Source organism: Nicotiana tomentosiformis, chromosome 8 (genome assembly GCF_000390325.3).
Source record: "Nicotiana tomentosiformis chromosome 8, ASM39032v3, whole genome shotgun sequence".
NCBI lineage: Eukaryota > Viridiplantae > Streptophyta > Magnoliopsida > Solanales > Solanaceae > Nicotiana > Nicotiana tomentosiformis.
The window spans coordinates 103,655,297-103,682,589 of record NC_090819.1 but is presented as its reverse complement, the minus strand read 5'-3'; the positions used below and the strand labels follow the sequence as shown (position 1 = coordinate 103,682,589).

Genomic DNA, 27,293 nt, shown 5'->3' with positions numbered 1-27,293 from the left:
CTAATTTATATTTCATTTATTATCTCTTAATCCCTGTTGTGTGTTTAAAAATATTATTTTTCTAAGTCTTTAGCATTTCCTATTCACTGTTGCGAGGCAAAAATATTCTTTTCCTAGTTTTTGTTTTGGTGTTAAAATAAAGTTATTGCTAAATAAGTAAGAGTATTTAGTCTATAAAATTATGTATGATATTGTGTTATTCATTAATAAGTAGTTTCTGAGGCATACAATCAAGTTAACTATGAGTTCTTTCCTGACCATTAATTTACGGCAATATCACCTTTCAAAAAGATAGTTTCACTTCCCTTCAAAAATTTATGTAAGATCCTTGTATCATGTTTTGGATTTAGATTTTATTTGAATCTTGCTTTATGTGTTGTGTGGAATATTATTTTTTATTTTGTAAAACTCACGAGAGAAGTGGGTTTCCATTGATTAGTTTTTTTCTTCTTCTTAGTTTTATGATTAATAGTGAATATCTTTATTTTGTTCGATTTATGATTTCTCCTAGACACATTTCAAGGCTTATATATATATATATATATATATATATATATATATATATATATATATATATATATATATATATATATATAAAAATAAATAAATGAGAGATAAGGGTTGAGAATTAATTCAAAGCCCGTTATAAGAAATAAAATAATTAGAGTGGTAATAACAAAATAATTGTGAGGGAGCAAAATGAGCCATGAACTAATTTAAGACTTGTTCCAATAAATAAAAGAAAAATAAATAATAATAATAATAATAATGTACAAATATATATCTCGAATCTAAAAGAAAAAAAATAATTTAAATATTCTAAAACGCTAGAAAAACTTTAGGTGTACTTTAAATATTAGCCCATATGTTCATACCCGAACCTTGGATTGATATGCTTAAGTAATAAAAGGGTCATGTGCGCATTCCTGCGTCTCGATACCTTTAATTTAAATTAATTATGTTTTAACCATGTGTACATTCCGTACCTTGGTTTAAAATCTACCTTCAAAGAAATATCTTGTGTGCGTACCGCATCTAGGTTAAAACAATTAATAAAAAATATAAAAATTAAGTGAAGTGGTAATAGACAAGCCATAACCAATAAAATACAAGAATAGCCAAGAATTGATTTAAGCCGGACATGAGTCAATAAAGCGACCGTGCTAGAACCATGGGACTCGAGGGATGCCTCACACCTTCCCCTCGGTCAACAAAATTTCTTACTCAATCTTCTATTTTCGTAGACCATAAACAAGGAGTCAAACCTTCTGTTTGATAAGAGATTGAAATAAAAGGTGACTTGAAACACCAAAACTCAATTCCAAGTGGAGACTCCAAATAATAAATAATCCCTTTTTCAAAACGTCACTTTAATTGGAAAAACTCTTTTAACTCAACCTCGTAATAGGGTTGCGTGGAAAACAAAGGTGTGACAGCTCTAGCGACTTCGCTGGGGATCTACTAATAAGAATTCGAGCTTTGTATATTGATTCTTGCTTGGCTTTTATCATGTTTTGGATATTATTGTGTTTGGAAGCCTAATGTGCTATTTGTCGCTTATTTACCGCTTTAATATTTATTTGAACTGTGATATAAACTGTATCCTCTCTCCCACCCTCTGAGTCTTCTGATAGGTAGTTATGTTGTGTTTTCCTACCATCACCACAAAATTTATGTCTTGAGATAAAGCCAGTTCGCCTACCAGCTTCTGGGGAAGGATTTAGTCACACATGTTTAGGCAAGAGAGCCATTAGCTAGCCAGTGTTGTCCTACTACTGGTGACGCTTGACGCTCTTCGGCTCGGATCGTCCATCCGAGTAAGCCAGGTCTAGATACCATCTCCTTTAGGATTTGAAAACTTAGAAGAACAAACCACAAGCAATGAATATCCCTAGTAGGTTACGCTTTATGTGCATCATGTGCATTAGACTTAGCGGGACTCGGCACAGGGGCCGGGCCCGTCTAGAACATGTACCAATTTTTCAGACCAACATGTTCATATTTTTGTGCTACATGTAATATTATTTGATAGGCTTTACTCAAATGTTGACCGGCTTTAGGATAGATTGATTGAACAGGGGAGAGAGAAAGAGAAAATTTCCTCAAAATTTATATAAAGTACCCTTTTTTTATCATTTATTTAAATCGAACTACGTGGGTTTGATTCTCAACGGATGTGAGATACATAGGCAACCTTCATCGGGTTCAACCCCATTTTAAAAAAAATATATATAGTTACTTTGTCAGTTTTATCTCTTTTGACCAGTTTTGTCCTTGCGTCCGGTCCTTTTGTCGAAATAGCCTTGAAACCTCCCTTAGAAATGCGAAATGGTCGTTTTAACAAAAGAGGCCAGTTTTTTTTTGTTCACTTGTTTTTACGAAAAAATAGTCATTTTGAGCCTTCTATTTTTTTTTAAATTTCATGATTATTTTATTAATTTAACCCCTTTTCTTTTAGTGCCACATTTTGGCTTTTATTGTTTATTTTTATAGAGTAAAAACCCGAGAAATCAGATTTTTGTGTCAATAATATATTTGATTAAAGCCTAACCCCACGCTTGGGTAAACTGGTACATCATGAGTGAAGAAAGAGGTAAGTCTGGAAAGAGGCCCAGATCAGAAGGGATACCAGATTTTCTAATTGTCGATCAGATACCACCGTTGTTGTGGGATTGGTGGAGAGACTTTAAGGAGTATGAGCGAAACCAGATAAAAAAGTACTTGGGACATTTGGTCCACATGATTACGATCAAGCCCAGGAGGGATATGATCAAAGCTTTGATTCCGTACTAGGATCCTGAAAATAATGTATTCCGTTTTACTGACTTTGAAATGACGCCGACCTAAGAGGAAATCACTCATTTCCAGGGGTGGGGCCACAATCTTCACCGCCAAAGGCCCATAGTACCCAAAAATGTGAATGAGGGTAGGTTTTTGAAGCTCTTGAACATAAATTACAGATAATATGAAGGTTTAGGAGGAAAGTTGGTTAAATTGGGATTTATGTTTCACTTGTAAGGACTAGAATGCGATTTCTAAAGGAATGTGGGAAAATTGAAATCAAAGAAAAATAAGGAAACATGGAAGGTTCACAGAAGGTTTGCATTTATGGTCGCTTTTTTGGGGCATGTAGTTTTCTCGGAAAGGGAAGGACGCATTGACATCCGCTTGGCAGGTGTAGTTGAGGCTCCACCTCAGAAGGGGATGATTATACTTTGGTCCATATGATTCTTTATTGAATTTTTCGTGCTTTAACTAGATGTAAATTGGGCGTGCGAAACTTTGATGGCTGCAATATTTTGCTACAGATATGATTTTTGGAGCATTTCTATCGTCATCCTACGATCACTGATTTTTGTGAGCTATGGACCAATCATACTACCAGAAAAAAATTGACAAATGTGACTTACCAGAAGGGATAGATGCCTGGAAAGAACTACTTCTTACTCTGTCCGCCAAACGGATCACTTGGAACTATGATTGGTTTTTCCTCTAAAGAGGTCATCTGTGAGTCTGCATACCATTCTTATTTGGTACTCATAGGATTGGATGGTGTTCAACCATATGCTCCACTTCGGGTAATGCGCCAGTTTGCATGACTACAAGAGGTGCCACCACACGAGATATGAGCAAGTTCTGTTATGATTTTGGTAAAGATCAACCTCATGACGAAGAAGAAATTATGAAAATTTGGTATGCAAGTAAGGTCTCGGAGTTATATGAGATGGTAGAAGACCGAGACCATGGAGAGGTGACCCCTGGATATATTACATGGTTTCATGACCCTTCGTCGTTTAGAGATAGGCCTGAGGGATTAAACAAGAGGAGAAATGATCAAAGAACTGTAGAAAGGTTGAAAGAGGAATTTGAGCATGCTCAGATGACCATAGCCAAACAACAAGCCTAGAAGCAAGCCGGAGTCACCCAAATTCATTTAAATATTGAGAAAGATTATCAATCTGCCTTAGGGTCATGGATAAATATCTAAAGCATGCTAAAAATGAGGTGGCCCGCTTAGAAGAAGAACTGACTAACACGATTGGTTTAGTCAGAAGAGTTGAGGCGAACAAAAATGCTGAAATACATAAGTTGCAAGAAGACTTAAGTATCATTGAAGATGATGCGCACTAGAAACAATTGGAGTTTGATCAGCAGAAAGAGCAGTTTGAAAGAGAAAGGGCCCATTGAATACGCTCAAAGGGTCAGCTTCATGCACAATTAGAAGAAATAAAAAGGCAGAATAGGGATCATCAACATGCAGATTTTAAGGCAGAGCGGCGTCAGTGGATGATAGAGAGAGGTTTGCTAAACCGTCGTATTGAAGAGTATGAGAGATGGGAGGCTCAGATGGGGCACACCCTCAACACTACCTAGATGTGGTTGCAGAATTGTCACGTGAATATGGGGCAAGCGAGAGAGCAAGTACTTCGATTGGCAGAGAAAGCAACATATGTTCATGATGATCATTGTCATCTAAACAATGAGAAAGTTTGTCAACAGGCACGTGCCCTCGTTCCACAGTTGCCGGCGGTGTTTCAGAATTTGTACGAGACTTTGGGTGGAGAGTGGAGGCCAAGAGATGCAGATCATTGATGATATCAGTTTAAGCAAGAAGACCATTTAGGATTAAAATTTTAGTACAGTCAATTAGCTTTTAGTTTCATTTTCGTTTGTTGCAATTTTTATTTTATATTTGCAATCTTTTATTTTTATTAAAGTTTGTTTTATTCCAGTCATATTTATGTCTTTAGAGTCAGTACAGTTAGCTTCTATATATTTCCTTTTCTCTCATTGTATATAAAAAAATTGATTGAAAATGAATGAAAAGTATTTTAGTTTGTTTTATTTTATTTTTATATAAAAAATAAATTAATTAAAAAAATCATCAAAATTGTTATTTTCCCCCCTCTGAACTACGTAATGGTCTGATTCATGCGACGTCATGATACGTAGGTAATCCTCATCGGATGCGATCAAAGTCATAATTAATTTGAGCCCAAAAAAAAGAGGAAATAAAAAAGAGCATTTAATTCGAGAGGAAATAAACCAATAAGCAAGGATGAAGCATGAAGCCTTCCAGGCTCATTTTAGAAATGAAAATGGCATTAGGTGCATGACATACAATGTGTGGTTAATATTTGCAAAATTCCTAACTCTAATACGTTTGTTCTTTGTCATTTCAAAGATAAAGTTAAACATAGGTGGTTGGTTTGTGGTTTAAACTGGCGACTCACCCTTACAACACGAGATCGAAAGGAAAAAGTAGAATGGCAAACAATAGAGAAAATGAGTCAGATAATGATGATGTCCATGGACAATTGGTCGAACAAGGTTCAGGACTGGTTGAAAAAGTAAGAGTGTTGAAGCAACAATTGGCGGAGATGTATCAAGCCTGAGTGAATGGACAGACACTGCCCCTACTACCCATAGGGCCTTCGGATAATCTTCATAATGTGTCAGTTGCAACTCAAGTGCCCATCTCCATAACAAGTAACCCATTGTACCAACCTGGATTCAGCCCGAGCATTAACCTTCTCACTATCCCCAGTACCTCCATTCCACATCCTCAAACCGCACCCCTCATAAATAACCCACCTACTGTACCCATTGTCCATACTTTCACTGTCTCTCAACCGGCTCTTGCTCAAAAGTACAACAATGATCCACAATTGAATGCTCATGATGCCCAACATTACTCTCCAGAACTGACTTTCAAGGTTCCAGATTCATACAAGCATACTCCTCAGAACATGTTCCTAATTGAGATCGAAAAGCCCGATAAGAATATGGAACAAGAGGAAATGACCAGAAATATGAAGAGCCTGGAACAAACCATGAGAAACATACATGGTTTGGGAGGCCACAAGAGTGTTTCGTTTAACGATATATGCATGTCCCCCCATGTTCATTTGCCACCCAGCTTCAAGACCCCCAAGTTTGACAAGTATGATGGGCATGGTGATCCCATTGCCCATTTAAAGAGGTATTGTATCCAGTTAAGGGGAGCAGGAGGCAACTAAGAATTACTCATGGCTTATTTTGGGGAAAGTTTAACAGGAATTGCTTCAGAAATGGTTCATAGATCAAGACAACTCTCATTGGTACGTTTGGAACGACATGGCTCAAGATTTTATCCAACAGTTTCAGTACAATATTGATATAGTGCCAGACCGCTCCTCTCTCATCAACATAAAGAATAAACCAACAGAAAGCTTCAGAGAATATGCAATCAAGTGGAGAGAAGAAGCTGCTAAGGTCAAACCACCAATGAAAGAGGCAGAAATAATTGACTATTTTCTCCAAGCTCCAGATCCTGATTACCTCCATTACATGTTGGCCGCCATGCGTAAACCTTTTACTGAGTCCATTAAGATTGGTGAAATAGTTGAGAATTGCATAAAGTCGGGCAAAATTGTGAGTCAGGCAGCCCTTAAGTTGACCACGCAAGCAATTCAAAGCGGGTCAGGTAGTTTCAGAAATCGGAAAAAGAAAGAGGAAGGATGCATGATGGCATCTGGGTTCGGGGGAGTTCAAAGAGGAGTATCTCCTTCTTATGTGCAATTCCAACAAGGACAATCCAATTCTCCTCAACATTACTATCCGCCTCAGGGTCCCCGATACTCAGTTCCCCCACAACAATACACCGTGTTTAATGCTCAGGCTTATGCTAGGTCTCCCAATCACCAACAATGGCGGGCACCGATTCCACAAGGCTCCCGTCAACTTCGGCCAAATTTTCAGGCGCCATATAATCCTCGTCCTGGACAGGAATATATGAGAGAACAAGAGCCAAAGAAAGAGTTCACCCTGATTGGAGAATCATATACAAGCCTATTTCGAAAATTAATGCAGTTGCGGTTGATTGAACCTATCATGCCGCGTTATGTGAATCCAAATTCAAATGTTTTTTTACTCAAATGCAAGATGTGAGTATCACTCTAACACCCAAGGTCATAGTACCAAAAATTGTTGGACGTTAAAGAAAGCCATTGAAGATTTGATTGAAGCAAAGGCAATTGTGGTGACAAACAATGAGGATACTCCTAATATCACAAACAATCCACTCCCAGCTGATAGTAATACACATTTTATTGGGATGATTTGTGATGATCGAGATTATAAACAGTCTGGCAAGGCAAAGATGGTTGTTGGAACCATAGGGAAAGAACCAAAAGTGATAGTTAGCCCACCGCAATTGGCACCGTTAATTGTGAAAGGTGCGAGTTCTAGCTTGAACTTGGCAGGTTTGGGAAAAACGATTCTCTATGTCCCTGGAAGCACAAAAAGGTTGAGGTTCAATTGGGTGGGCCCAAACTTTACATCCCTGGGGGCATTCAAAAGATCATTTTGAATAATGGTTTGAGAAATATAACAGAGACAATCGTGATCCGACCTGTTGCATAACTCCCAGTAACAAACACAAAAACTATTCCCTGGAATTATAACAAGACTGTCATGACATACAAAGGAAAAGAGATAGTTAAAGAAACAAATGAAATGGGGGCTTGACCCGCTATGGAAGGTGCTACTCGCTAGAGGAATTGAGAAAATCTAAGCAAGCCAGGGAAAATCACTTGCCAGTGAAAGAACCTGTGGCAGAAAAAGATGCGGAGGAATTCCTTAAGAAGATGAAAATGCAAGACTACTCAATCATTGACCAACTAAGGAAAACTCCTGCTCAGATATCTTTATTATCTCTGCTTCTGCACTCGGAAGTGAATCGCCATGTGTTGATCAAAACTCCGAGCGAGGCATATGTCTTAGAAAAGACAACGGTGAATCAGTTAGAAAAAATTACTGAAAGATTCTTTGAAGTAAATAGAATTACTTTCAGCGATGATGATTTTCCTGAGGAAGGAGCTGGGCACAATAGAGCTTTGCATCTTATGGTGAAATGTGAAGGGCACTACGTAAAGTGAGTCATGATTGACGGAGGCTCAAGTGTAGATGTATGCCCTCTTTCTACTCTACAATAGCTGAACATTGACACTAACAGAATTTGGATTAGTAGTGTCAGCATCAGAGCTTTTGATGGTTCAAAAAGAGACAATATTGGGGAAATTGAACTCACCATGACAATCGGCCCAGTTGATTTTAACATTGTCTTTCAAGTGTTGGATATGGAGACTTCCTATAATTTTCTTCTGGGAAGGTCGTGGATCCATATGGCCAGAGCTATACCATCCACCCTACATCAAATGGTCAAATTCGAGTATGACAGGCAAGAAATTGTTGTTCATGGGGAAGACGACCCATCCGTCTATAAAGACCCGTCCCTTCCATGTATCGAGGCCAAGGAAGGGTGTGAATCCATCATATATCAAGCTTTTGAGGTGATTGAGGTTGACCAAGTGGAAGAAGGAAAACCAATTCTGCATCCCCGTCTTTCAGCCACATCCATGATGGTAGCTGCGCTGATGTTGAGGAACGGCTATGAACCAGGAAAAGGATTAGGATCCTCTCTGCATGGAATTGTGAACCCTATTGCTCCTTTTTCGAAGAAAGATACCTTTGGCTTGGATTTTAAACCAAAATCAACTAACATAGACAGAGCCAAAGCCCGCAAAAAGAATGGTTGGAATTTGTCCAAACCAATCCCTCACATTGCCTACTCTTTTGTCAAGCCACAATTTGAAGAAGTCCAAAATCCCTCTACTTAGAATGACATTGATGAAGTTTGCCAGGATCTCAAGGAGATGTTCTATAAGATCAATATGATTCAAGTTGGTGAGGGCCCTAGCCGTGCAAGTGTTCAATTGATTGGTCTTGATACCTCGCTCAACAACTGGGAAGCAACTCCTCTTCCCATCAGGAAAGAGTCTCGGTAGTCTGTTTTGTTGCTTTTTCTGTATTTGGATTATTTTAAGGGTTGTAATCCAGATATTTTAGTTTAATTGCTTTGCTTTGATGTTAACCCTTCTATCCTTTCAAATTCAATTAAATGAAGTTCCAGTTTCATAGTAAAATTCTGTCTTTTCCTTTCCCTAATTTTTGTTAATTTCTTATCATTTTCAATTTTGTTAACGCTGGCTTTAAAAACATGACATGCATGCGGAATTGATGCCCAGATCTTAAAAAGCTGTCTAATCTCGAAATAATGAATCAAGAAGTTGAGTATGATGAAGATGAGGCTTTTAAGGAGATAAAAAGAAATTGGATCAATTTGAGAATAAGCCTAGGCCTAATTTAAATGAAACTGAGGCAATTAACCTGGGAAGTCCTGAAGAAACTAGAGAAATAAAAATAAGCATTTATATTGAAGAAAAGACGAGAGATGCCATAATTCAAGTTTTGTTCGAGTACAGAGATGTATTTGTTGGGTCGTATAATGACATGCCGGGTTTGAGTGCTGATTTTGTGGTTCATAAGCTTCCCACATACCCTAATTTTTCACCAATCCAACAAAAACAAAGGAAGTTTAAGACATACATGGGTGATAAGATTAAAGAGGAAATCACAAAGCAACTAAGTGCAAATGTCATCAGGGTCATCCGATATACCACATGGTTAGCAAATGTTGTGCCAGTGCCAAAGAAGGATGGCAAAATCAGAGTTTGTGTTGACTATAGGGATTTAAACAAACAAGTCCAAAGGACAACTTTCCCTTACCCAACATTCATATCCTTGTTGACAATTGTGCTAAACATGAGATTCAATCTTTTGTGGATTGTTATGCTGGGTATCACCAAATTCTGATGGATGAAGAAGATGCAGAAAAGACCGCCTTCACTACTCCATGGGGAACTTATTATTATAGGGTCATGCCATTTGGTTTGAAGAATGCAGGGACAACTTACATGAGAGCCATGACTACCATATTCCATGACATGATGCACAAAGAGATTGAAGTGTATGTTGATGATATGATCATTAAGTCCACAACACAAGTTGATCATGTGCAAGACTTGAAAAGGTTCTTTGAAAGGCTACGAAGGTACAATCTCAAACTCAATCCAGCCAAATGTGCATTTGGAGTTTTTTTGGGAAGCTTTTGGGTTTTATAGTTAGTCGAAAAGGCATCGAGTTAGATACCTCCAAGATAAAGACCATTCGAGAGCTTCCTCCCCCAAAGAACAAAACAGAAGTCATGAGTTTACTCGGGAGGTTGAAATAATCAACAGGTTCATCGTGCAGCTTAAAACCACAAGTGAGCCTATTTTCAAGTTGTTGAAAAAGAACGCCGCTATCAAGTGGACAGATGAGTGCCAAGAAGCCTTTGATAAGATCAAGGAATATTTGTCAAATCCCCCTATTTTGGTCCTGCCGGAACCTGGTAGACCTCTGTTTTTATATCTGTCAGTAATGGATAGTTCCTTTAGCTGTGTTCTGGGTTGACCTGATGCCACAGGCAAAAAGGAACAAGCAATATTTTATTTGAGCAAAAAGTTCACCACTTATGAGTCCAAATACACTCTTTTGGAAAGGACATGTTGCGCCTTAACCTGGGTCGCCCAGAAGCTTAGGCATTATCTTTTGGCCTATACAATTTACCTCATATCTCGAATGGATCCCTTGAAGTACATATTTCAGAAGCCGATGCCAACTGGCAGATTGGCAAAATGGCAAATCTTGCTCACAGAGTTTGATATTGTTTATGTCACTCGTACTGCCATGAAGGCACAAGCTTTGGCTGATCATTTGGCAGAAAACCCGGTTGGTGATGAGTATGAATCTTCGAACACATACTTCCCAGATGAAGAGGTTAATTTAGTTGAATAAGTAGTCCAAGATGACAGTCAAATTTGGAAACTATACTTTGATGGGGCTGTTAACATCAAAGGCGTAGGTATTGGGGCAATTCTTATATCACCTGTTGGGCAACATTACCCTGCCATGATGCGAATTTGTTTCTTCTATACAAACAATGCGGCAGAATATGAAGCTTGCATCATGGGTCTGAACATGGCAATAAACCTAAATGTGCATGAACTATTGGTGATGAGAGATTTAAATTTGCTTATTCGACAGGCTCAAGGTGATTGGGAGACTCAAAACATCAAGATCATTCCATTTAGACAATGTGTGGAAGATCTTAGCAAAAGGTTCAAGTCCATCGAGTTTAGGTACATTCCCAGGTTTCACAATGAATTAGCTGATGCCTTGGCCACCCTGGCCTCAATGCTTCCATACCTAGGTAATACTCACATTGACCTATTAAAAATTCAAATTCGGGATCAACATGGTTATTGCAACACAATTAAAGCAGAACCAGATGGTGAACCATGGTACCGTGATATTAAACAGTATCTAAAAATAAGAGAATATCCAAAACATGCTAATATGGATCAAAAGAGAACTATTAGGCGACTCTCTAATGGTTTATTTTTGAGTGGGGAAATCCTATACAAAAGGACTTCGGATTTGAATTTGTTGAGATGTGTGGATGCCAAAGAAGCTGAAATGATTATGAATGAAGTGCATTCAGGAGTATGTGGTCCGCACATGAATGGATATGTTCTAGCAAAGAAAATCCTTCGGGCATGATATTATTGGCTTACTATGGAGCAAGATTGCTTTCGTTTTGTTCGCAAGTGCCACCAATGTCAGATTCACAGTGACTTGATTCACTCGCCTCCTTTAGAGTTGTATCCTATGTCGGCTCCTTGGCCTTTTGTCGCTTGCGGAATGGATGTCATTGGGCCAATCGAGCCAAAAGCTTCAAATGGGCATAGATTCATCTTGGTTGCAATTGATTACTTCACCAAATAGGTGGAAGCTATTACATTGAAAGAAGTTACCAAGAAAGTAGTAGTAGACTTTGTCCACTCCAACATCATCTGTCGTTTTGGTATTCCAAAAACCATTATCATAGATAATGCTGCTAATTTGAATAGTCATCTGATTAAGGAGGTATGTGAAAAATTTAAAATTGAGCATCGCAATTCTACTCCTTACCGTCCCAAGGCTAATGGATATGTTGAAGCTGCAAATAAGAACAACAAGAAGATTCTTAGGAAGATGGTCCAAGGGTCTAGAAAATGGCACGAGAAACTGCCTTTTGCTCTTTTAGGATACCAGACAACTGTCCGTACATCATATGGCGCAACGCCCTACTTGTTGGTTTATGGCACTAAAGCGGTCATACCTGCTGAAGTTGAGATTCCCTCTCTCCGAATCATTATTGAAGTAGGGATCGAGGACACTGACTGGGTCAAGTCCCGATTGGAACAGTTGAGTTTAACTGATGGAAAGCGTTTGGCGGCAGTTTGTTTCGGTCAGTTATACCAACAAAGAATGGCACGCACTTACAATAAAAAAGTGCGCCCAAGACAATTTGAGGTAGGACAACTTGTTTTGAAATGTATATTTCCTTATTAGAAAGAAGCAAAAGGAAAGTTCGCCCCGAGCTGGCTAGGCCCTTACCTCATCAAAAAAGTATTGTCAAAAAGAGCCCTACACTTGGCAGATATAATACTGACGCTCCCTGATACAATCATAAATAGAAGACCTAGAGACCACACAAGCCAATACCACTCCAAAATATCCAATCTGACAAGCTGGCTAGCTAAGGCCTGAACATCCAATGCCAAGGGTCTCTCTGCTGCTGGAAGATATGCTAAACTCCCCAAACTCTTCGCCCGGTAACTCAGGGTATCGACCACCACATTGGCCTTCCCGGGAAGGTACAAAATGGTAATATCATAGTTCTTGAGAAGCTCCAACCACCTTCGCTGACGCAAGTTAAGATCCTTCTGTTTGAACATATGCTGCAAACTCCGGTGATCAGTGTAGATCTCACAATGAACCCCATACAGATAGTGCCGCCAAATCTTCAAGGCGTGAACAATAGCTGCTAACTCAAGATCATGGATAGGATAGTTCTTCTCATGGGTCTTCAACTGGCGCGAAACATAAGCAATCACTCTACCCTCCTGCATCAGAACATATCCAATTCCTATCCGCGAGTCATCACAATACACTGTGTAAGAACCAGAAGCTGATGGAAGAACTAGAACTGGGGTCGTGGTCAAAGCAATCTTGAGCTTCTGAAAGCTCTCCTCGCACTCATCCGACCACCTGAATGGAGGACCCTTTTAGGTCAATTTGGTTAAGGGCGATGCAATAGATGAAAAACCCTCCACGAAACGATGGTAATAGCCTGCCAAACCAAGAAAGCTCATAATCTCCGTGGCTGAGGACGGTCTGGGCCAACTCTACACCACCTCTATCTTCTTCGGATCCACCTGAATACCCTCGCTAGACACCACGTGCCCCAAGAACGCCACTGAACCGAGCCAAAACTCACACTTGGAGAACTTTGCATAAAGCTTATCCTCCCTTAATCTCTTTAACACAATCCTTAGATGTTGGGCATGCTCCTCCTGGCTACGAGAGTATACCAGGATATCATCAATGAATACAATAACGAACGAGTCCAAATAAGGCTAAAACACACTGTTCATCAAATGCATGAACGATGCTGGGGCGTTAGTCAGCCCAAAAAACATCACAAGGAGCTCATAATGGCCATATTGGGTCCTGAAAGCTTGCTTAAGAATATCCGACTCCCGAATCTTCAACTAGTGACATCCTGACCTCAAATCAATCTTGGAGAACACCCTCGCCCCCTGAAGCTGGTCAAATAGATCATCAATGCGTGGCAAAGGATACTTGTTCTTGACTGTGACCTTGTTCAACTGCCTATAGTCAATGCACATCCTCATAGAACCATCCTTCTTCTTTACAAATAGAATCGGTGCACCCCAAGGTGACACGCTTGGCCGAATAAACCCTTATCAAGGAGTTCCTGAAGTTGTTCCTTCAATTCTTTCAACCCTGTCGGCGCCATATGATACGGTGGAATAGAAATGGGCTGAGTGCCCAGCACCAAATCAATATCGAAGTTAATATTCCTGTCAGGCGGCATGCCCGGCAGGTCTGCAGGAAACACATCCGGAAAATCACGCACCACTGGAACAGAATCAATGGCAAGAGTCTTTGCACTAACATCCTTCACAAAAGCCAAATAGGATAGACAACCCTTCTCAACCATCTGTTAAGCCTTCAAGTATGAAATCACTCTACTGGGAACATAGTCTATAGAACTGCTCCACCCAACCCTCGGCAACCCCGGCATCGCCAACGTCACAATCTTAGCATGACAATCTAGAATAGCATGAAATGGAGACAACCAATCCATACCCAATATCACATCAAAATCGACCATACTGAGCAGCAAAAGATCCACTTTGGTCTCCAGACCGCCAATAGTCACCACACATGACCGATATACGCGGTCCACAATAATAGTATCACCCACAGGAGTAGATACATGAATAGATGAGACTAAATACTCATGGGGAATATCCAGAAAATGAGTGAAATACGAGGAAACATATGAATAAGTGGAACCAGGGTCAAATAATACAGAGGCATCTCTGTGGCAAACTAAGACAATACCTGTAATCACAGCATCTGAAGAAATGGCATCTGGTCTGGCAGGGAGGGCATAAAAATGGGCCTGGCCACCCCCTGATCTGCCTCCCCCTCTAGAGCGACCCCTGGCTGACTGGGCTCCATCTCGAGCTGGCTGAGCGGGTGGTGGAGGGGCTGGTGCTGATGACATAGACTGTCTCCTCTGCGGAGCAGGACCTCCCACTATACGGGGACACTCTCTCCTCATGTGACCAAACTCCCCACACTCATAGCAACTCTCCGGTGTTGGTGCAGGGGACTGAAGGGAGCTCCGGGCACTGAGATAACTGGCAGAAGGACCTGGCATAGACGAACCCTGACCCGATGGAGTATGGGAGGAACTCTGCACTGGGAGGGCACCGAGAGATGAACGGCCCTGCTAATAACTATGAGAACCATGGCTAGATGATGCACCATGGTGAACTGGATGAGCCGTCTGAGCATGTCTGAAAGGACAGCCTCTACCGTGCTGGAACTGACCCCCAGAAGGAGCACCGCTAAATCCAACCTGTCCACGAGGCCTCTTGGCCTCCCTCTCAACCCTCTCCTGACTGCGAACCATCTCAATATGACGAGCAATGTTGACAACCTCATCAAAAGTAGCACCAGACACTCTTTCTCTGGTCATAAGCAATCGCAGCTGAAAAGTGAGGCCATCTATAAACCTCCTGATCCTCTCCCTATCTATGGGAACCAACCAGATAGCATGACGGGCCAACTTCGAGAATCGCATCTCATACTACATCACAGACATATAACCCTAACGAAGCTGCTCAAACTGTATGCGCAGCTCCTCTCTACGGGACTGAGGAACGAACTTCTCCAGAAAGATAATAGAGAACTGCTGCCAGGTAAGGGGTGTTGCGTCGACCGGCCTACGCCTCTCGTAAGCCTCCCACCAACTGAATGTAGCCCCAGAGAACTGAAAGGTAGAGAATGAGACCCCACTGATCTCCAGAATACCGGATGTACGGAGTATCCTCTGACACCTGTCCAAGAAACCCTGTATGGAGGCTGGAGTCTCCCAAACCTCTCCAATCTACGCTGCTCATCCTCAGGCATAACAGGAACCACATAGTCCTGAGCAGTTGCAATCGGCTGGGCTGGTGGTGCCCCCGATGTATGGTATCCCTGTACCACCTGCACTGGTGTGCGGGCGGCGGGAGTCTGAGCGCCTCCCCCGGCCTGAGAAGTGGCTGCTGCGGCCGAAATAGAGACCGCCTGAGCAAGACTGGTACACGCGGTCAGAATCTGAGCTAAGGCCTCCTGAATGCCAGGAATCACAGTAGGCACAAGTGGTGCCTGAGCTAGTGCATCCACTACTGGAATCTAGTCCTGATCTGGGGCAACTGGTGGATCTGCAGGTACTGCCCCAGCTGCTGTGCGGGCTGCACCTCTGCCCCTACCGCGACCTCGGCCTCTCGTGGCCCTGGCTAGTGGTACTGGTGGCTGTCTTTCCTGCCCCGTAGTACAAGTCCTCACCATCTGTGAGAGAATGAAACAACAGATGTTTAGTTACTAGAATCAACAAATTCGCACGACAAGAATTCAAGAATGTGGGGTTTCCTAAGGGTTCTGTAGCCTCTCGAAGATAAGTACAGACGTCTTCGTACCAATTCTCAAGAATCTACTAAACCTGCTCATGACTCATGAGACCTATGTAACCTAGGCTCTCACACCAACTTGTCACGACCCAAATACCTAACCAGTCGTGATGGCGCCTATCGTGGAACTAGACAAGCCGACATTCTCAATATGCTTTCAATATATAACAGAAGTGAGCTAAAGCAATTAAAATAACTGAAGGTTTACATAATAACGGGGTAAAAACCCAAAACACAAGTGCAGAATGATAGCCCGACATCGGGGTGTCACTAAGTCATGAGCATCTAACAACCCATCTAGAAACAGAGTCTACTACAGTCTGTGCCAAATGCCAATATAAGAGAGAAAAGATAATAAGAAAGGAGAAACAAGGACTGCCGACACTGGTAGCTACCTCGTAAGTCTCCGATAATCAGCTCGCGCACGAACTCAACGACCGCCAGAACCGTACACACCTGGATCTGCACATGAAGTGCAGGGTGTAGCATGAATACAACCAACTCAGCAAGTAACAAAATTAAATAAGGAACTGAGAAGCAGTGACGAGCTATAAAAATACAGATCATTTAAAAAGTTTTCAGTAAAGAGTAAACATGCTTTCAAATCCGGTGGTATAAGTGAAATCAGTTCGAGCTCAAGTAAAACAGATATGAATCTTCCAAAAATTTCACAACAACAGCAGATAACAACTAAGTGCAATAATAAATAAAAGCAAGTACATCCTCACAAGGCAGCAGTCACTCAACAGCTCATACTCTCGGCTCTCAGCCCTCAATACACACTCTCAATAGGCACCTGCGCTCACTAGGGGGTACAGACTCCGGAGGGGCTCCTTCAGTCCAAGCGTTGCGGCGTGCAGCCCGATCCAATATTGTTACGGCGTGCAACCCGATCCAATAATGTTGCGGCGTGCAACCCGATCCAATATTGTTGTGGCGTGTAACCCGATCCAATAATTATATATATATATATATATAGCCCGAAGGCTTATTGCGGCGCGCAACCCGATCCATATACCTCACAGCTTGCAGCTCGTCACTCAGGCCCTATCTCAGTCACTAACCTCTCCAGCCCCTCGGGCTCACAGAATATCATAATAACTAGCCCAAACCGAGAATACAACAAGTATCAACAAGAAATGAGAGGGAACGGAGATATAACACACAAGTAAGACTGTGACTGAGTACAAGACAGCAATTAGCAGTCAATTCAACAAGTATACGACTGCTGCGGGTCCCAACAGTGATATCATATGGCCTAAGCATGGTTTCTAACATGAAAGGCAGTCAATTGCTCAAAGACAAGGAAAAACAAGTAATGACAATGGTTATTCGACTTTACAGTCTCACAGGACGGACCAAGTCACAATCCCTCACGGTGCACGCTCACACGCCCGTCACCTAGCATGTGCATCACCTCCAAATATTCACATCATACCAATTCTTGGGGTTTCATACCCTCAAAACCAGATTTAAGGTTGTTACTTACCTCAACCACACAGAAATCCTACTCTGAAATGCCTTTGCCTCTCGAATCGGCCTCCAAATGCCCTGAATCTAGCCACAAACAGTACGAGATAATCAATATTAGCTAAAAGGATCAATTCCACAAGAAAACTACTAAAATATAGTCCAAAATTCGAAATCGGCTCAACCCGGCCCCCCGGGCCCACGTCTCGAATCCCGACGAAAGTCATTAAACCCGAAAGTCCATTCACTCACGAGTCTAACCATACCAAATTTATCAAAATCCGACCTCAATTGCCCCTCCAAAACCCCAAAATTCACTCTCCAATTCCCAAGCCCTAATCTCCCAAATCTTACCTCAAACACTCACCAACTAAGTGTAAAGATCAGTGGGAAAACACCATTATTGAAGATAAATAGGCACAAGGATGAAAATGGTGAAAAATCTCGAAGTCTTCTATTTATAGGTTCTTCCCAGACTTCTCGCACCTGCGGCTCCATTTCCGCATCTGCGGAGCCGCATCTGCGGGCAAAGCCCCGCTTCTACGGAAAATCACTAAAACACTGCCTCTGCTCCTGCGATCAAGTGACCGCATCTGCGCTCTTCGCGGGTGCGGGAACTACATCGCCCCTGCGGTCCAAACTCGCACCTGCGCCCCTAAATCCGCTTCTGCGACCATCACAGGTGCAGGAATTCCATCGCACTTTCGCCCTCTGCCCAGATCCTCCTTAGCCGCATCTACGGCTCTTCCTTCACTTTTACGGGCTAGCACCTGTGGTTCCCATTCCGCAGGTGCGGTTACACCAGTAGCTGCAACTTCAGCTGCAATTCCTCAACTCCCATCAAGCTGTTAACCACCCGCAATCAGCCCGAGGCCTCCGGGACCTCAACCAATTATACCAACAAGTCCTATAACCCGATATGAACTTAGTCGAACCTTCGAATCCCTCAAAACAACATCAAAACGTCAAATTATGCCCGGATTCAAGCCTAAAGAACTTCTAAACTTCCAAATTCCACAACAATGCCGAAACCTACCAAAACATGTCCGGTTGACCTCAAATTTTACACACAAGTCAAAAATGACACCAGAACCTATTCCAACTTCCGGAAATCCAATCCGACCTGGATATCAAAATTTCCACTGCCGGCCAAAATCGCCAAAATTCCAACTTTTGCCAATTCAAGCCTATTTCTACTACGGACCTCCAAATCACATTCCGGACGCGCTCCTAAGTCCGAAATCAACTAACGGAGCTAACAAAACCATAAAAATTCAAATCCGAGGTCGTTTTCCCATAAGTCGACATCCGGTCGACTTTTTCCAACTTAAGCTTCCAATTAAGAGAATAAGTGTCTCAATTCGCTCCAAAACCACTCCGGACCCGAACCAACCAACCCAGTAAGACATAATACAGCTGTAAAGCACAAAAGAATTAGAAATGGGGGAAACGGGGCTATAACTCTCGAAACAATTGGCCGGGTCGTTACAGAAATGAATTCAAAGAGGTATGCTTCAAGCCGAATCAATGTCGCACGATAAATAAAGAAAGACGAGAAGTTTATCCTAAAATGCCCTGTAGCCTCTCGAAGATAAGTATGGACGTCATCATACCGATCCACATGATGAGCTTCTAAGATTAGAATTTACAAAACTGGTGTGAAATAAAAAAATACATCTTCTGTTTGAAATATACATGAATAAATTTTAAAATTCTAAAGCTACCTAGAACACGAGGCAGCTGTGACTGGATCGCAGGTACATCTTCAATGCTAGCTCCTGCCATGTACAGCAACATCAACGTCCAAAATCTGCACGCAAGGTGCAGAAGTATAGTATGAGTACAACCGACCTCATGTACTCAATAAGTAACAAACCTAACCTTAGGTTGAAAGTAGTGACGAGCTTGTACCAAGGTCAGAGTCCACACCAATATCCAATAACATCTCATAACAATATAATTTTAAGCAGCACTAAATAATAACTCAACAATAAAATGCTTAGCTCGTATACAATTCCGGAAAATAAACATTTTCTTTTCAAGTATAAAAGAAAAACTCAAATCCTTTGCCGAAAATCAATGAAAATATGAGTAAGTCTGAAATCTGTGATTTTTCTCAAAAAAAAAAAAACTTTAATGACAGATAAGAAATTCCATTATCAAATGGCATGAGGAAAAATATTTCTCTATGCCTACATATCAAGTATGCATGTCTAATGCAATGCAGCACAATGATCAACTCATGTACTCCCACTCTCAGAGTACTCATTCTCACTGTCTCACATTTCCACTCATCACGCTCAGTATTCTGAACACTTAGTCACTCGGCATTGTACAAGGCAGATCCAACCCAAATATAAATATATAATAACTAACATTCAGTCACTCAATACTGTATAGGGCCAATACAGCCCAGGGAAGATCTATCTCTCAATATAAATAATTAGGCAAGATTCATGCCCAGGGAAAATCCATCCCAAAAATATAAATGATTCGGGCAAGATCCATGCCCAGGGAAGATCCATACAAAAAATATAAATGATTCAGGCAAGATCCATGCCCAGGGAAGATCCATCCCTCAATATAAAATCAACCGCGCTCACTGTGTGGGGTGCATACTCCGGAGGGGCTCCTTCAGCCCAAGCGCTATAATAAGCCAGATCCAGGCATAAATAAATAAAAATATGTTGCGGCGTGCAACCCGATCCCATAAATATCACTCACAATCCGGCCCTCGGGCTCACTTAGTCAATAATCTCTCCAGTTTTTCGGGCTCACAATGTCATGAAAATCGGCCCGACATGATGATATGATTTATCAATGAATGGCAACAGAGACTGAAATATGATATGCAAATGATAGATGTGATTGAGTACAAAATTATAAATTTAAACAAGTAATTCAAGAGCAATAAGACCTCTGTGGGTCCCAAAAAAAGGCACGTAGCCTAAACATGATCTTTAACATGAGTCTCGGCTCAATTCCTCTAACATGTGGAGGATATGTGGATAATGACATGATTATTTGATTATGTAACTCCACGGAATCAATTAAGTCAAAATTTCTATGGTGCACGCCCACACGCCCGCCACCTAGCATGTGTGTCACCTCCAAACAAATCATATAACACGTATTTTTGGGGTTTATACCCTCAGCTCCAAGTTTAGAAATGTTACTTACCTTGAACAAGCCGAATCCAATGCCGAGCAAGATAAACAATACTTCGAAAATTCTATTTTGCGCGTATCAACCCCAAACGCCTTCTTATCTCCTCAATTTAAGCCAAACGATCTGTATCTATTAAAACAACGTGCAAATTAATCACAATTTACTCCAATGCTTACAATTTAACAATTTACAAAAAATTTCAACTCCGCTCGAAAAGTCGACAGTGGGTCCCACGTCTTAGAATTCGACGAAACTCCCAAAATCCGGCAACCCATTCAATTACGAGTCCAACCATACTAATTTTACTCAAATCCGACTCTAAATCGATTTTCCAAACTTGAAAATTTATTTTATGGAATTATAGATAATTCCTCTGATTTCCCTTGAAAAATCAATAATTTAACGCCGAAAATGAAGATTAATTCAAGAACACTTATCCCAAGTTGTGTGATGAAATTCCTCTCCATGGTCGCCCAAACCTAGCTCCAAAATCCGAAAAATGGGTAAAATGTTGAACCTTCGAATATAAGGTATTCTGCCCAGCGTTTCCGCATTTGCGGACAGTAGGTCGCATCTGCGACCATCGCTCTGCGGAAAAAGTTGCGCTTCTGCGCACACCCCTGAAGGCCCGCCCTTTCGCTTCTGCGATCAAAAGCACCGCATCTACGGCCGCGCTTCTGCACAGATGGCTCCGCATCTGCGGCTCTTGCTCAGCACTGCCCAGTCCGCTTCTGCGATGGACTGCTCGCTTCTGTGAAGTCACTTCTACGACCAAGCTTCCGCAGAAGCAGTTGCATCAACAAATCCCAAATTCCAGCAGCTTCAACAAGGTTCCAATCAATCCGAACCCCGTCCGAAACTCACCCGAGCCACTAGGTACCTCATCTGAATATACCAATAAGTCTCGTAACATAACACAGACTTACTCGAGGTCTCAAATTACATCGAACAACGTCGAAATTACAAATTGCACCTCGAATCGAACTTATAAATTTTCCAAATTTCCAAATTCTATATCTTGTGCCGAAACGTGTCAAATCAATCCGGAATGACTTCAAATTTTGTACACGAGTCATAAATGACATAATGGAGTTGTTTCAAATTTCCGGAATCGGATTCCGACCCCGATATCAATAAAGTCAATTTTCCGGTCAAACTTCCAAACTTTATATAGTATCACCTATAAACCTTTTTCCTATTTGATTGAGGTGATGATTTACTTGGGGTGCAAGTTTAATTCCAAAATTAAACTATACCATAATATTTTATTGCAAAATATCAAATTCCCTTCCAAAGGGATTAACGACGTGACCAACGTCCTTAAGGACTTTGACGTGAAGATGCTGTCCAATTCCAAATTGGACTTCAAGAAATTATTTATTATTAAAATTACCAATCCCACTCTTATGGGATGAAATAACCGACGTTGACTTTCACGTCAATCCAATTCTTAATTGGATTGATCAAATTAATGAATTGGATTGATCAAATTAATCTTTATGAATCTTTTATATATATATATATATATTTCAACCAAGAGATATAATTTAATTTTCTATTCCAAATAGAAAAGTTCAATTTGTTCACAATATTAATTATATTCTCTATGCTAGCAAAGAATATAATAATATTTCATTTGGACTAATAACTTTATTTATTTGACTAATTAAATTCTTTAATTCAATTGTCAAATAATAAGTTAACTAATCCTTAACAAAGATCAGAACACTCGTTCGTGTGCGACCCCATAAGTTCAATACCAAACCGGTAGTAAATTAATCATATCAATTTACTAATCAAGGGTGGCGTCTAGCAACACTCCTTAACGGCCAGATAGAATGAAGTATACAATTTACTCTCACGAACCAGTAGAAGAATAAAGTAATATTTCCTTGTCTTTATAGCTCTGAGTCACCCTAGGATATGGTTCAACTGTCAAATCCTAATAGGCGACCAACTATGTGTGCATGTCAAATATAATCGACCATTGAACGACCTAAGAAACTCTTTTCTTCTTTTCATTCAATTGCCCTGGCCAAGGTCTTATTTGGTCATTTATAATTTATGACAACATGTAGCTTAAATTCATTACCAAGAGTTGACAGATTCCATCTTGATCAAACACTAATTCTACAAGTATTTAATTATACCCAATATCCTTTCAACTATCGCCCTAGGGCCATAGGTGTCAAGTATCAAAGCACAATAAATAACTTGTCAATTACTATGACGATCTCAGGTCAAAGGATCTTACATCACATTCTTCAAGAGAATATCCTATTGAGTCGGTTCAATGATCATATCTCTATATGCATCATCTATCTATGTAATTTAGTTAATGAGATCAACTAATCTTTATCACATAAAGACGATCACATAAATATTGATCTAACCGGATTACTAATGTCCAAATTAATAATCCTATGATCAAGGACAAAATTTAGATTAAATGGTAAGAGACTTTACTCTCATTGTTATGATCTCCATCACGATGACAAGTCTCAAAATTTAATCAAGGACCTTATTAAATTTATCAAGTAATTAATAAACTTTGATAAAAGAATATCAAATGCCATATATATTTTATATCAAATAACGTTTACAAAAATATGTTTCAATCATCAAATATGAAATTGGATCTAGGACATATCTACTATATCCCTAACAATCTCCCACTTGCACTAGAGCCAATCGCTCTTGTACTTTATTCCCAATTTTCACTTGTGCTTTGCAAACTCCTTTGCGCCAAGAGCTTTAGTGAATGGGTCTGCAACATTTTTCTTTCTATCGACCTTTTGAATCTCAACGTCTCCACGTTCAATGATCTCTCTTATCAAGTGATACCTTCGCAAAATGTGTTTGCATTTTTGGTGTGATCTTGGTTCTTTTGCTTCAGCAATGGCTCCAGTGTTGTCACACAACAATGGAACTGCACCTTCTATTGAAGGAACCACACCAAGTTCAGTTAAGAACTTTTTCATCCATACAACTTCCTTAGCAGCTTCACTAGCTGTTATATATTCTGCTGCAGTCACTGAATCAACTACTGTAGCTTGTTTGGAACTTTTCCAACTCACTGCACCATCATTTAAGGTGAATATATAACCAGAAATAGATTTGCTATCGTCACTATCTGAAGAGAAACTTGCATCATTATTACCTTCAAGTTTCAACTCAGAATCTCCATAAATGAGGAATTGGTCTTTAGTCCTTCTTAAGTACTTAAGAATGGTCTTCACCACATTCCAATGTTCCTCACCGAGATTTGCCTGATATCGGCTAGTCACTCCTAGTGCCTAAGCCATATCAGGATGTGTACATGTCATGGTATACATGATAGCTCCGACTGCACTAGCGTATGGGATCCTACTCATGCGTTCTCTCTCTTCAGGTGTTTTAGGACAATCCTCCCTACTGAGAGTAATTCCAGTGCCTATCGGTAGATAGCCTCTTTTGGAATTATCCATGTTATACCTCTTTAAGATGGTATCAATGTACAAAGATTGGGAAAGCCCAAGCAGCTTCCTTGATCTATCTCTATAGATCTTTATTCCCAATATATAAGTTGCTTCTCCCAAGTCTTTCATGGAGAATTGTTCAGATAGCCAAATCTTGGTACTTTGCAATGTTGGTACATCATTCCCTATGAGCAATATATCATCAACATACAATATTAAAAATATAATTGTGCTCCCACTAACCTTTTTATACACACAAGCCTCTTCTTCGCATCTAACAAAATTGAACTTTTCAATTGTCTTGTTAAAATGAATATTCCAACTTCGAGAAGCTTGCTTTAGTCTATAAATGGATCTCTGTAGCTTGCAAATTTTATTATGATCAGACGGAGATGTGAAACCTTTAGGTTGTGTCATGTACACATCATCTTCTAGCTCACCTTTAAGGAAAGTTGTTTTCACATTCATTTGCCATATTTCATAATCATTGTATGCTGCTATATCAAGCAAAATCTGAATTGATTTGAGCATTGCCACGGGAGAGAAAGTCTCATCATAGTCGACTCCTTCTTTCTGACGATATCAATTCGCAACGAGACGGGCTTTGTAGGTCTCCACCTTTCCGTCTACTCCAATCCTTTTCTTAAAACCCCGTTTACAATCTATAGGTTTTATATACTTTGAAGGTTCAACTACTCGATTTTCCTTCATGGATTCCATTTCGGATTTCATGACCTTTTTCCATCTCTCATAGTCAAAACTTTGTATAGACTCTTCATAGGTCTTAGGGTCATCATCATTATGATCAACCTCATTTGATACATCATATTTTACCATTAGATTTAATCTAGTTGGTACATGACAATCTCGTGTAGACCTTCTAAAAGGTGCTTGTACAACTTGTTCACCTTGTGCTGGATTTGGTTGTTGTTCAATTTGATTTGGAACTGGTTCATTAACCTATTCTTGAACTACATTTAGTTCTTGAACTTCAACCGCTGAAGATGGAAACTTCCTTGACAACTTCAAAACATCCAATAAAAGTTCTTCAACTTGTGTCTCATGATCTTGATTTTGTGTTGATTCATTAGTTTCTTGAACTTTATCAAGTTCTATTTCTTCACTATAATTACCTTCTAAAAGAAAAAATTCCCTTCCCAAAAAGGTTGCTCCTCTAGCCATAAACACCTTATGGTCAGAAGGGTGATAGAAATAATATCCCATTGGCTCTTTGGGATACCCAATGAACCTACACTTATCAGATCTTGAGTGACTACAATCTCTTAACATAAGTTGGACAATCCCAAACTTTAATATGTTTAAGGTTAGGCTTACGTCCTTTCTATATCTCATATGGTGTTGTAGAGTCTAACTTAGTGGGAACTTTATTAAGTAAGTATGTTGCTGCTTCCAAAGCATATCCACATAAATTTATTGGAAGATCAGTAAACCTCATCATAGATCTAACCATATCTTATAAGGTTCGATTCTTTCTTTCAGACACACCATTGTGTTGTGGTGTTCCTGGAGGTGTCCACTGTGAGAGAATCCCATTCTCTTTGAGATACCTAGTAAAATTTTCACTAAGATATTCTCCACCTCTATCAGACCTTAGTACTTTAATACTTTTACCAGTCTGTTTCTCAACTTCACTACGGAACATTTTGAACATTTCAAAAGATTCAAATTTATGTTTCATAAGATACACAAATCCATATCTTGACATATCATCAGTGAAGGTGACAAAGTAAAAATATCCACCTCTAGCTTGAATTTTCTTGGGCCCACAAACATCTGTATGAATTAGTCCCAATAATTTAGAAGCTCTTTCTCTACTTCCAGTAAATGGAGATTTGGTCATTTTTCCGTTGAGACAAGATTCACAAGTTGGATATGATTCAAAATCATACTTGTCAAGGTACCCTTCCTTGTACAACTTGTTAATTCTTTTCTCTCCAATATGACCAAGCCTACAATGCCAAAGGTATGTATGATTTGCTTGATCATCTCTTTTCTCTTTAGACTAGAAATATGCATAATCGAATTTGCATTTACATTAGGTATGACATAAATATTATGTTGGAGAAAGTCATTCACATATAAATCATTACCATAATGAATAGAGCAAATACCATTTCCTATATATACGCTTGTCCAACATAGAAGTTGAAATTATGTTTGAAATAAATTTAGGAACATAATAACAACCATCCAGCATAAGAACTTTGCTCGAAGGCATTATTAAAGAAATTGATCCTACAACTATGGCTGCAACTTTTGCACCATTTCCAACTTGTAGATTAAATTCTCCTTTCTTCAGCCTCCTACTTATCTTGAACCCTTGCAACATATTACAGATGTTATAACCACTACCAGTATCTAATACCCACAGTGAAGAAATAGTATGTAACGACCCGGCCGGTCGTTTTGAGCATTTCAGCCTCGTTCCCCCATTTAATGCTCCATTTATACTTTATAGTTGTTGTATGACTTATCGGGTTAGTTAGTTCGGGTCCGGAGAGAATTTAGAGTGAAATGAGACACTTAGTCTCTTAAATGAAAAGCTTAAGTTGGAAAAGTCAACCGGATGTTGATCTATGTGTAAATGACCTCTGATTCGAATTATGATGATTCCAGTAGCTCCGTATGCTGATTTTGGACTTAGGAGTGTGTCAGGAAAGTTATTTGGAGGTCCGTAGTGGAATTAGGCTTGAAATGGTGAAAGTTGAATTTTCGGGAAGTTTGACCGAGGGGTTGACTTTTTGATATCGGGGTTGGAATCCGATTCTGGAAATTGGGATAGGTCCGTAATGTGAAATGTGACTTGCGTGCTAAATTTGAGGTCAATCAGACGTAATTTGATAGGTTTCGGCATCGGTTGTGGAAGTTGAAGTTTTAAAGTTCATAGATTTTAAATTGGGGTATGATTCGTCATTTTGATGTTGTTTGATGTGATTTGAGGCCTCGAGTAGGTTCATGGTATGTTTTAGGACTTGTTGGTGTATTTGGTTGAGGTCCTGTGGGCCTCGGTGAGTTTCGGATGGTTAACGGATCAAATTAGGACTTAAGGAAAATGCTGGAATTGCTGCCTCTGGTGTGATCGCACCTGCGAGGGTCTTGGCCGTAGGTGCGATGCCGCATGTGCGGTGTGGTTGGCGCAGATGCGGAACTGGGGCTG

General features: G+C 40.2%; 2 protein-coding genes across 2 annotated transcripts; both read left to right on the top strand.

Annotated features, from left to right (window-relative positions):
* The first annotated feature begins 6,117 nt into the window (after positions 1 to 6,117).
* LOC138897931 (uncharacterized) lies at positions 6,118 to 8,660 on the top strand. The gene is made up of 3 exons (XM_070183956.1): positions 6,118 to 6,926; positions 7,523 to 7,915; positions 7,997 to 8,660. The coding sequence occupies exons 1-3, from the start codon at positions 6,118 to 6,120 to the stop codon at positions 8,658 to 8,660; spliced, it is 1,866 nt and encodes a 621-aa protein (XP_070040057.1).
* Positions 8,661 to 9,333: 673 nt separating this feature from the next.
* On the top strand, positions 9,334 to 12,318 carry LOC117275695 (uncharacterized). Its single transcript, XM_070183955.1, has 4 exons — positions 9,334 to 9,552; positions 10,135 to 10,273; positions 10,349 to 10,701; positions 11,710 to 12,318. The coding sequence occupies exons 1-4, from the start codon at positions 9,334 to 9,336 to the stop codon at positions 12,316 to 12,318; spliced, it is 1,320 nt and encodes a 439-aa protein (XP_070040056.1).
* The last annotated feature ends 14,975 nt before the right edge of the window (positions 12,319 to 27,293 follow it).

What these genes read in the sequence shown, in the direction of transcription:
- LOC117275695 (XM_070183955.1), top strand. Translation starts at nt 9,334, where the DNA reads ATGCCGGGTTTGAGTGCTGATTTTGTGGTTCATAAGCTTCCCACATAC. An exon ending in AGAAGGATGGCAAAATCAGA is followed by an intron (nt 9,553 to 10,134) that starts GTTTGTGTTGAC and finishes TTCATCGTGCAG; the next exon opens with CTTAAAACCACAAGTGAGCC. An exon ending in CATACTTCCCAGATGAAGAG is followed by an intron (nt 10,702 to 11,709) that starts GTTAATTTAGTT and finishes TTCACCAAATAG; the next exon opens with GTGGAAGCTATTACATTGAA.
- LOC138897931 (XM_070183956.1), top strand. Translation starts at nt 6,118, where the DNA reads ATGGCTCAAGATTTTATCCAACAGTTTCAGTACAATATTGATATAGTG. An exon ending in TTTTTACTCAAATGCAAGAT is followed by an intron (nt 6,927 to 7,522) that starts GTGAGTATCACT and finishes CCGCTATGGAAG; the next exon opens with GTGCTACTCGCTAGAGGAAT. An exon ending in TGTGAAGGGCACTACGTAAA is followed by an intron (nt 7,916 to 7,996) that starts GTGAGTCATGAT and finishes TGACACTAACAG; the next exon opens with AATTTGGATTAGTAGTGTCA.